This window comes from Amblyomma americanum, chromosome 1 (assembly GCF_052857255.1).
Source record: "Amblyomma americanum isolate KBUSLIRL-KWMA chromosome 1, ASM5285725v1, whole genome shotgun sequence".
NCBI lineage: Eukaryota > Metazoa > Arthropoda > Arachnida > Ixodida > Ixodidae > Amblyomma > Amblyomma americanum.
Genome location: NC_135497.1, coordinates 82,084,737 through 82,096,546, shown reverse-complemented (window position 1 = coordinate 82,096,546; position 11,810 = coordinate 82,084,737). Strand labels below are relative to the sequence as shown.

General features: G+C 49.1%; 1 protein-coding gene across 3 annotated transcripts; it reads left to right on the top strand.

Moving 5' to 3' along the window:
- Nucleotides 1-6,440: 6,440 nt before the first annotated feature.
- On the top strand, nt 6,441-9,888 carry LOC144113118 (uncharacterized). Of its 3 annotated transcripts, none has more exons than XM_077646028.1 (4): nt 6,441-6,737; nt 6,814-7,099; nt 7,750-7,824; nt 8,130-9,888. In XM_077646028.1, the coding sequence occupies exons 1-4, from the start codon at nt 6,608-6,610 to the stop codon at nt 8,185-8,187; spliced, it is 549 nt and encodes a 182-aa protein (XP_077502154.1). In that variant the 5' UTR covers nt 6,441-6,607; the 3' UTR covers nt 8,188-9,888. The 3 variants fall into 3 exon arrangements, with proteins under 3 accessions (XP_077502154.1, XP_077502153.1, XP_077502152.1); XM_077646027.1 differs by adding an exon at nt 7,495-7,669 and having other exon boundaries at nt 7,750-9,888; XM_077646026.1 differs by having other exon boundaries at nt 7,495-7,824.
- The last annotated feature ends 1,922 nt before the right edge of the window (nt 9,889-11,810 follow it).

Below are 11,810 nucleotides of genomic sequence, written 5' to 3'. Positions count from 1 at the left end.
AATACTGCAGCGGATATTCTTGGTGAAGACAAGGTGAACGAAGTGTCTCAGAAGTGCAGGTGTTTTGGGCTTGGGTGCTCTGTGCGGGCCCTGTGCTCTCGGCCTGTGTGCTGTGCCCAGGGCGTTCTTGCATCGTTCCCGCCTTTGACCACGTAACATCTCTGGTGGAAGTGCGGACTTAACGCTGAGCACACCACGAAGCTTCGTAGTGGTCGTCAGGCCGGGTCTACCACCATGGCTTCACCCGGCGAGTCAAGGAGCCCCACTACCCTCACTACCGCTCCTTTCGTGATCATGGCTCCTCCTCATGACCCCGGCACCTTTTCCGGCACTGATGGCACGGATGTGGAAGACTGGCTGAACCTCTACGAACGCATCAGCACCTATAACAGGTGGGACCCTACGTTAATGCTCGCCAATGTCATGTTTTACCTCAATAGCACAGCACGAGCGTGGTACGAGACCCACGAGGAAGACCTAACAAGCTAGGACACCTATAAGGAGATGTTGAGGACGCTATTCGGTAGGTCTGACGACCGCCAGCTCGCCGCCAAAAAACAGCTTGCATCTCGAGCCAAATCTTCGACAGAAAGCTACGTGGCCTACATTCAGGACATCTTGGCTCTTTGCCGCAAGGTCGACGCTGCCACGACTGAGACAGACAAGGTGGGCCACGTGCTCAAAGGTATTGCAGATGATGCTTTCAACTTGCTTGTTTGTAAAGACTGTGTGCCACAGTTGACTCCATCATTAAAGAGTGCCGTAGATTTGAGCAAGTGAAAGGCCGGCGTGCTCCGCAGTTGTTTTCTCGTCTTCTAACACAGCCGCGATATCTTCCTGTGAGGACGAGCGATCTCCATTCCGAGCGTCCTCGGACGCCCCGGTCGTCATCGATTCAGTCACCCGGATCATCCGACGTGAACTGTGAACTGGAGGCCCTCGCACCTGTCATATCCCCGCCATCCATCCCTGATACGACCCTGCCCGTAGTGTCGCTTATTCAGGCTGTCGTCAAGAAAAAACTGTAAAATATGGATCTTTCTCCCCAAGTGTGTTCCATTGGCCGCCCAGCCATTTTTGCCTGCGTTCCCCGGCCAGCCTCGTTCCCCTGCTTTCCGCCCCACCTACTACTCCACATCCCGTTACCACAATCTGGCGGAATGGCACACGGCTGACGACCGACCAATCTGCTTTCTCTGCTCCTGCGTTGGACACATCTCTCGACATTGCCGCAGCCCTCGATCGTCGCCTCCCCGCGATGGCTTCTCCAACTACCGTCCTGACCCCAAGCGCTGCTTCTCGCCCCGCTCCTAGCCCTTCCAGTCTGAACCCTCCTTCCAGTCTGAACCCGCCGGGGAAACACCGTGGTTGCGTTGACCCGCCATGTTGACAGCCTACTAGCCGCTGGCGACGCTCGGATTTTTCGTGCTTTCGGCAAGTTGTCAGTCGATTTGCGCCGTCAAAAGTGCAACGAAACTAGGGGCGGTGTTTTATTGAGAGGAAGGCCGATTATGACGAGCGGCAAGCAAATTTCTAGACCGGCTTCCCCAAAGTCATCTTCCCAATTCGTTAACGTAGCTCCTCGCGGCGAACACGGCAAAGGGCGTGCGACCAGGCAGCAACTCGACAACACCGTTCACGCTTGCAAGCGCAACCTGCAGGTCGCCTTCCCGTTTGAAGCGAAAACTCCTGGGAATGACGCTGTTCGTGCGCTTTCGAGAGTTTCATCTGCTTTGGCCGATGTGAAACAGTTAGGTTTAGTGACGACTACGGCAGCCAGGTAGCAGCTCTGTTCACTGTCGAAAGCGTGAATGGGAAGCGACTCGGAAGCGTGAATGTGCTCATAACTGGAGGGACACCTCTTTTGTGCTTTTTGGCACGTTCCAGCACCAGAAATGTTCTTTGGAGCGGTAAAATTTTGCTCACGGAGCGCACCCCTTGGAATGCTACGGCACAAGTCTGCCCGCGGTCTTTTGGCCACTTTTCAGCATCCAAGAGACAGCGGTTTTCTGGCATCACAAAGCATCACGAAAATTTTAATTTCTTTTGGATTCTATCACGGGGGACACCAGCGATGAGACTGCGACCAATTCGGGCCCGCTTCCGTTCGCATCTGCTGTAAACACCTGGGGGCACTCGGCACTCACTTTGTACCCGTTACTAGGCAGGTTCATCGGTCGTAGGTTTGGTACTTTTGTGACCTGTCCTGTGGCTGCCTGAGACTAATTCGTCGGCGGTATTAATTTGACCCTGCATGCGCAAAAGGATCGCCCGCTCGGCAGCGGCGATGCCTCCGCTCACCACTTCGCTCTAAGCGATTTCGTTATAACGATGGATTACCGTATGTCTCTGATGCCGGTCTGCGACGGCGGTGCGCACTCTCCTCCTTATAGCTCGGCTGCGGTGCCCCCATCTCCCCGCACCCCACTTGTAGCGGCATTGCGCGAGCCGCAGCGGCGGTGGTAACGACTGCTGCCACATCGTAATCACGAAACGTTTCCCTGCGTTTATGACTCGCGACTAAGAGGTTTTCTATAAACATTTTCAGTGTGATTACACCTACATTTGTTTCTTATTTTGATTCCCATTCTGACAGTACTTTCAAGCCTTCTCGCGAAAACCGCATGTAACGACAGCCCGAACTTTTTTTCAATTTCATTATAAAGAGGTTTCATTCTACAGTCAAGCCCACATACACCGGCCCCACTTAATATGAACTTTTGCTTGTAACGAACGAGACCTGCACTACCATCAAAATATGCATTGTTTCAATGACACAAAATCACACATATAACGAACGGCATTAAGCCCTGATCGGTTACAGTGAACGGACGGCATAAACCATTCGCCGCAATGCGAGATAACCTGCCTCCGACCCCTTTGTGCGCCCGGCGCGCGGCATGTTTTCCCGAGCCTCATCGCAGGCGAACTGCCCGCTCAGTTTTGTGCCACTCTCAAGCGAGCTACCCTTTCCCGCCGACGCGGCTTTTAAGATCGCCCTCCCGCCCATCCTCGCAACTCCGCTCCCCTCTCCTCACTCTCATGCAAATCCGCGCGTGGCCTCCGTGATCAACCACACCGCCCCCGGTGCCGATCGTGAAGGCTATGCTTCGTGAAGCAGGCCTTCCGTGGGAGCCAAGAGGTGGCTGTACTGATGCTCACAGACGCCCCTCATCGGTCTCTCCACTGGCGCTGTGCATCTGTATATATTTAGCTTGACTGGCCTGATTGCCGCCTGGACACATTTTATGTCTACCCCATCGCGCGCTTTTGTTACTCTTGTTGCGGTGCGGATGTTTCGTTGGCTTCGTTCAAATCTCGGGGCCCAGGTCGCAATTCGGGATGGCGGACGGGAACACCGTGCCCATTTCCATTGTATTCCATGGTAGAGATAATGAAAGTGGCCTGGGCGGAGGTGACGGCCACTGGCAAGCGGAACTGCTTCCGCAACACCGGCTTCGCCGACACAGTGTCTGATGCTGGGCCTGATGCTTCGGAAGATGACCAGCCCGGCGGAGATTTGTGGCAGCGCGTCGTCGACTCCAACATGGGGGGTCATGGTTGGAATGATTTTATTTCTATCGATGACGACGCCGACACCGCGGAACCGTGCACGGACGAGGGCATTGTTTCTAGTGTGGGACAAGAGTGATACGGAGGAATCAGATGAGGATAAGGAGAGCCTCAGACAACTTGTCTATGCCAAGGGCCTCAGCGAAAAGCACACTTCTGCCTTAAATAAACTGGAAACCTCCCTCATCGGATCTGCGCTGCAAAAACATACATCCATCATGGACATTTTCGCAAAGAAAAAGTTTTATGTTTTGACAAGCAACTGTCTTCAAAACTGTGGTCTACTACGAACTTCAGGATATAACGAACGGATGCCACGTGACGCTCATGTTCGTTAAAAGCGGGCTCAACTGTACAAGCACCAGAGCTGTGGCGTGGCAAACTTTTAGGCTGCAAGGAGCGTAATCCTTAAGAAATTTAGAACTGCATACCATGGCAACAGGCGGGCACACACCATCGCAACATAGACTAAACATGTGCTTCAGATACAGACCATCCTGTTATGTATATGGTATACAACCGCAAGGTAAAGTATACAGCTGCAGCATCTTACCAGTATTCACCGATGGGGCAGAAATGTGGAGACTAATGAAAAGGGTTCAGCTTAAGTTAAGGACAATGCAGCGAGCTATGGAAAGAAAAATGATAGGTGTAACGTTAAGAGACCGGAAGCAGCAGAGTGGGTGAGGGAACAAACGCCAGTTAATGACATCTTAGTTGAAATCAAGAGGAAGAAATGGGCATGGGCAGGGCATGTAATGCGAAGACAAGATAACTGCTGGTCCTTATGGGTGACGGAATGGATTCCAAGAGAAGGCAAGCATAGCAGGGGGCGGCGAAGGTTAGGTGGGCGGATGAGATTAGGAAGTTTGCAGACAAAGCACTCTAACCAGCAAAAAACCAAGGAAAACACACGTGTCGAACAACATCGTGGCCAAAGGGCGGCGTCAAGAACACTTTAACAGCAACAACGAGTGAGCCTAAAAGGGCCCAAGCAAGCGAAGCAAAAGCAGTCAGAAATCTAAAATCAGATAAAACGTCATACAACCCTAATGATGCCACACAAAAAAACTAAAAACAAACAAATACAACCTAAAATGGAGCAAAAAAAACTTGTCAACGCCAAGAAGGTAAGAGGTAAAAAACAGTCTACATGTAAAACACAATTTGGACGATTATAACTTATGGTGCGCACCAAAATCCTGAGAAGAATGCGCACTGGCTAACGTAAGAAAACTTCATGAGCAAACGGGAAGTGGCAGGCGAACATGCAAAATCAGGAATCTTTAGGCATGGTCAAGGAAGCGCATTTCTTTCTCGTGCAGGAAAATTGAGGGCGTGCTTACGCAACTGTCCCCTGCCTTAGCAATAAAGTAGGCCTCAATGACCTTCCTTTCTGTTTTGTTTTTTGATGTTGCTAAGAACCTTGTATCCTCTATATAGGTTTACACTTGTGGCGAGGCTGGTTGCAGTGGTCTGCTAGATTACCTCCAGACCCTCTATCTGCGTTGAGGAGTGCTCCCTGGCCCTGACATTAAAGCATCTTCTCGTATGGCATATGTAGACACTACTGCACGTTACGGTTAGGGGTATCTGATAGACAACCCCAGTCCGGCAGTGTGTGTACCACTGCCCGTGTCTCGTAGTGCAGGTCGCCTGTCTTGCCTTGTTGTTCAAGACACATATCTTCGAAAGCTTGCACGGTGCGGAAAAGACGACCTGGACGTTGTACCGTCCTGCTATCTTTCTTACGTTGTGGAACATCTTGTGAAGGTACGGTATGATGGCAACGGGCTTCTTATCTCGCTCCTTCCTAGTCTGGCTCCCCTCCTTTAACTTCTTAAGCATAGCCTCACATATATTAGCCACTAATGAAGGCGTGTACCCGGCAGAGTAAAGGCGCTGTACCGGATTCTCAAAGCTTGATTTTGCCATATGCGCACAGCTCTTGGCTAACGCCGCCTGAAGTGCGCTTGTTACTATCATTCTTTTTACTAGCTTACAATGCGCGCTGTCAAATGTAGCAAACACTGTCTAGACCTTACGTTGTAATACAAGCAAAAAAGAAGCAACACGTCTAAACGCTGGATGCTGTTATTCACAGGCAATTCAATGGTGAAATTCAGACCAGAAAGCGAATTGTAACAGCAGCACACAATTGTAAAGTGCAGCATTAATTCAACACTCTATAGACTTTCCCAGCCGCGGGGCCACAAAAAAATCTGACCGCGTACAAAACTCATCGCACAAACGGTTAGTTCAACTGGATTGTTGTCAAAAGTTTCCCGCCTTTTTTCGGGAGCACGCAAAAGCTAGTAATTATGCGTGTTTACATGAACATGAGTTACGCTAGGCTGGGCTGACAAAAGACATAAAACACGCTCAGCGGAAGTTCTTTTTCTGTTGAACTTCACAGAGCTTTTGAGCAGAACTTATGAAAAAACAGATGAGTCTTTCCCTCCGGGCCTTTCGGTCCACTGCCGGGCAAGCGGGCTCAGCGCTAGTCCTGGGTTATCTGCTAACACAAAATATTCGGGCGCAAGGAAGTTGACAACGGAATGCCGAGTGTCAGATAACGGGCAATCACTCAGTATGTGCATACCAAAAGATAGCAAGAACAAATTACTCACGTGCAACACGATCGCGCGCTCTTTCCGTCGACGACTCGCCCGGCCATAGTGCTACTGAAAGCAATGCTCGGCTCGGCTCAAACATGGCTGAAACAGCAAAAAATTGCCGGACGTGACGTCTTTTCTTCAAACCGGATTCGACGTCATGGGTTGAAATAACGCTTGCGTTAGATCTCCTCGATTTGGCTGCACTTTCCGCACTAGTTCACAAAAGTGCCGTGTCAGTAGGTCTCCTCGATTTGGCTACACTTTCTACACTAGTGTAGGCAGTGCTACACTCGCGTACTCGATTTGTTAGTGTAGCCAGCGCCACCTGCACTTCGGCACTCGATTTGGCCAAGCGCTACACGAGTTCTTCTACACTTCTACACTACGAGTTCGGCGAGTGCACTTCGTGTAAAGCCATGGCCGTAGCAGACGTTTCCGCAGCCATGCTCGTCTTGATCGACGGCGTCGAGACACGGGTATACGCCGTGCTTGACGAGCATGGCACGCATATGAAAAACGACGATGGATTACTTTATGAGACGGAAGGTGAGTACTGATATTGGTTAAGCACGTGGGCTATGTCGCCGTTTGTGACGTGCTGCAAGTTATTTTATTTTCCTAGGCGGCCTTCGCATCAGTGTGCTACGTGTAGAGGAACCCATGCGCAACACACCTCCACCGACGGTACCGGCTGCCGTTGAGGACAGCAGTCGGGGCGCGCCGTCGCCTCTTTGGCAGACCACGCCGCCGCCAGTCTGGCAGCCCACGCCGTCGCCAGGGCCGTCATGTTATTCGCCGCCACCGTCCGGCGGCGGCGAACGCGATGCGTGGCACGAAAGAAAATCAAGATTTTTGATTACTAAATATAAAGAAGCCAAGGACAACATTGGCAGAAAGGGTGGCTTTAGGTAAGTCGCAGCGTGTGAAATGCCGTAATGACACGTGCTTATGCGTCAGAGAGCGCATATGTCTGATTTCTGCAACGCATCATTGGCGCACTTTGTGTCGTTAACCTTTCTGACTTTGTTGCTTAAGTTTAGAGCTCACAATGTTTTCTCAGCCGTAAGCTATGGCTCGGCGTACTGGCAATGGGTATGTTTACTGTCTACTTCCAGAAGCACATCATTCATTGTTCATTGTTATTAAAAGTTACACAAAAGCATACAGGTCCATGGTATAAGCTTGGAACGTGCTGTAACTGATGCTACATCCTATAAGCTTGGAACATGCTGTATCTGATGGTATCCTTATACAAAAACTTAACAGTAGGGTACTAGCGCTTGGAAAAATCTTGTTTTCTCAGGACAAAAAAGGCCATGTGGGAGAAGCTTACGGACCAAATAAACAGTGAATTTGGCTGCCACCTGACGCCACTGCAGGTGGAAAATAAATGGAAAACAATGGAGAGGGCATATAAGAAATCAAAAGCAAAAAAATGGCTCGTCTGGACATTCGCGAGCAGCCTGCTTGTACGAACGGTATGGACAGCAGACATTTCAGTTGTTTGTTCAAGTAGCTATCCTCAGAAAATGATCTTTGACGTTTTTTTTTTTTACAGGGAACTCTCCGAGGTGCTAGAAAGAGAGCACCACATTACTCCTGTGGCATTGCTTGCACCAGGAAGAATAGTTGCGTAAGTTTACAATTAAACACTTCATTTTTTCTCGGATGAAATATTTTAATATTGTGCCATCTTATTATGTTCACATAATGTTAACTGGCATGTTTTAGTTGTGGCTCTAATTTGCTTTCGCATGCTTGCATGCATATGTCTCTGTCGTGGAGGCCTGTACAGAGAAATCACCTTGACTAATTAATGCTTAATATTCTACAATTCACATATATAAGACCTTCTTGGATCTTAAATTAAGTTTCCACTTCTTTTTGTAGTGACCTCTCTGGCTCTTAAATACGCTATGTGTGCTGCTCTGCTTGCAGGAATGGCGAGAAACCAAGCTACCCAACAGCAAATTTCTCTGCCACTCCTTTTGCATAGTTATAGCATGGAACAAACAATTTGTTATGTTGAAATTAATGAAACTTTATTAATGAAAGTAATAGGGAAGAAGAGAACATGTTGCCCAACAATGGGCCTGCTGATGAAGAGGACGAGCCCCCTACGCCCTCCCGCAGCACCGAAGCAACGCCAGCTAGGCGACGTAGCCGGCAAGATAAAACAGCAATTGGTGGCCTCATAAAGGTGCTGCAAGAAGCGATGGCCGAGAAGAAGCAGCAGCATGAGGAGAAAATGCGTCTCCTGGAGCGCCTGGTGAAAGCCGTTGAGGCAAAAAATAAATGAACATCGAGTTCAAGTTTGCATTGCTCCTATGTGCATTCTTTTTCGGTCAGCACTGGTGCTGGGCTATTAGCTTCCTTCGGCTTTCACAATGTCCAGCATTTGCGTCACTCTCGCTGGGCTCTTCATTATTACCAACATCATCATGAGCAGGCAGGTCTGCAAGGTCTGCAATGAAGTCCCTCTCAGAATTACACATGTTATGAAGTACACACGCTCCCATGACTATACGACAACACTGCATGATTGTCTTTGCGTCGACAAGGTATAATCGTCTGAAACGTTGCTTCAGAAGCCCGAAGGTGTTCTCAATGGCAACTCTCTGTTGGCTGTGAAACTTGTTGAATCTTTTTCTTCCATGCTGGAAAGCTTGAGCCATTGTCCTTGTATGGCGTTAAAAGCCAAGGCAGAAGGGGATACGCGGAATCTCCGAGTATATAAGAGTCGCCGCATTTGGCCGCAGCTTCCTCAAAGAATGTGCTTTCCCGCAAAACTCTAGCATCGTGTGCTGAACCGGGGAATCCAATAAATACATCCAGAAACTTGTTTTGGTCATTGCATACACCTTGAAGTATTATCGAAGGAAACTTCTTCCTATTCATATATGATGCAGTTGATTCCTCAGGCTTCAGAATTTCGACATGACAGCCATCGATACATCCGACGGTATTGCGGGGACCTTTCTCCCTGCTTTTCGACAGGAAGGCCGTTTTACTGCGGGCTATGTCGGCAGCGCTTGGCCAGCATATTACCTCTTCGCTGATTGAGTGCAGAAAATTTAGCACCCTTTGTGTGCACAGCACAACCGATGACTCGGATACGTCGAATCTATCGGCAACTGAATACATACTTATTTGAGCTCCAAGGTAGCACAATGTAATCAAGCAACTTTTCTCTGCTGTGATCTGAGGACGACCCGAAACACATTTAGGATAATACGGTGATAGTCGAAACCACTTGCACAAGCCCTCAAAGGTTTCACGCGAAAGTCTAAACAGTTTCTTAAATTCAAAGTCGAAATACTTTGTTGTCACCAGTTCGAAGTAGCCGTTCACTCGATGACGCTCGACCCGCGCCACTTTGCACAAGGCAACATTAAGGGTAGTGTTAAATTCGTCATCACTGTCCGAGTCAACGAGCTCCATTGCCGCTGCCACCAGATGCTCCATTTTCCACACCGCACAGGTTTACCACCACAAACAAAACGCTGCGCACATGCCAAATGCGTGGAGGAATGGCCGCAGCAGACGAAGGCTTGCACACTCCTGCACTTTCACACTCGATTTGGCCGCTACACTGAGAGCGCTAGTGTCTAGCTACACTAACACTTTCAGAACTAGCGCTACACTTGCACGGAACTTTTGTGAACCAGTGTAAAAAGTGTAGCCAAATCGAGGAGACCTAGTGTACTGCCAGTTCTTGCGGCGCGAGTGTAGCCCGACACTAGTGCTGTCGGTGCAGCGGCCAAATCGAGTGCAAAAGTGGAGAAACTTTCGTCTGCTGCGGCCATGTACGTGTTGGTGTTTGTCGCGTGTTTTCACATATGCGCGAGATTGTGCTAGCTGCATTGAACGCTGTGTATTTGCTCCAAGTGGCACATCTCGTGGAGCGGCTATGAAATTTCTTAATTCCAAAAGTGGTGAAGAATTTGACACCGTTCTTTCCGTTGCGTTGTGCAAGGGGGCGCAGGCCGGTCGACCGTCACTGATTCAACGGGTACTTCAAAGGGGCAACAATTAATTAGACAGGTTATTCAGACTACCGCTCGAGACGATCTTTTACAGTCCATACGCGTGATTCACGCCGCTTCCGTCCTATCGAAAAGTGACTGCGGTTGTCCGCCAAGAGTTGCCTGATCTATATTTGAACTCAATCGCGTTCACTTTCGGCGGACGGTGACGGCGACGTGACTGTCAGAGGCTAACTGGCAGGCGACGGTTTGGGCTGACGGCGACCTCAAGCCCAGTCGCTGTCGTAAGCGGAGGTACTGATGTCGCAGCGAGCCACAAACGTTGCGATCGGCCACGTATTATAAAACATCTCACAATCTGCCTCTTATGGAAGCGCTCCATCGTGCTGCGTTTATAATAATGATTACACGCAAAAGAGAAATGGTGTAAGCAACGTGCGAGGCTGGACAGAAAGATGCGTACCCATACGCAGTACGTACTTACGTAAGTACATACGTGCGCCATGCCAGCCAGTCGCTCACGCGCGTACACAGACACGCGCACACGCGCGCGCCTACACGTATACGCGCACTGTCATTTCCGCTGTTTGGTGAGGCAACAGGACTTGTCGGGCTAGTTGGTAGATCATAATGCAAAAAAAGACGAACTGCGCAACAAGAATAAGGAACGAAAGGGAGGCAGACACACACTAACGCAGACTTACAACTTTACTAAAGGAAGGAATACAAGGCAAATATATATAGCGATCCCCAACGCACTTCAAATCTGATCAATATGGCACGTGACAATCTGCCCAGGCGATAAACAGACCACACAAGAACCAACCGCTTACAAGGTAATCTTATACCGGGCCGGCCCTTTCTATGAAAACATAAAGCAAAGGAACGCTTAGCGACAGTGCACACTTGAGAATTACGCGTTCTGCAAAGTAAGGAAATTCATAACAAAAACCACACCACTGTAGCCATCTGATACCACTGAAGCTCGAACCGCTTACAAGCGCAGGTGCTGACACCAAAACCAAGAGACGAAGCACTCCCCCTTTTGAAAGCAAACAAAACGGAACCAAAACAACCACATCGGTCATCGTCAAAACAAAAAAACAGTGAAAATGGCACCAGGTCAAAAGGGTAAAAAACCATGAATCAGCTCAAGAAGCTACGTCACAAAAACAGTGAAAATAGGCACCGAGTCATTTAAAAACCAAAAGATGAAAGACGGGACAACAGTTTAAGACAACAACGGTTTTAAAAAAGGGGGGTGAATGAAATCCAAAGCGTAGGAAAACATCTCAAACCATGACAGAACCGAAAACAAAACTGAGATCGCTAATCAAATGAACAACGAAAGCATCAAACGCAATCAGGAGGCACTGCTCAATCACCAGGGCTCAAACAGGCCACTAGGCTACACATGCCCCCGCAAAAACGAAAATTCTTTGGATGATAAGGAAATGGAAGCCTTGCTAACACAGTTGTCCGTAGTGCCGATGTAAAATGTTTCGACGACGAGACGCTCCCATTTGTCATTCAATCTGGCCAGAAATTGCGTCTTTTCGAACCATGGTACACAGTCCCGTTGCTTCATTTTTGTGCAGTCCGCACAATGCTTAGCCAAAAACCCTCCATCGTT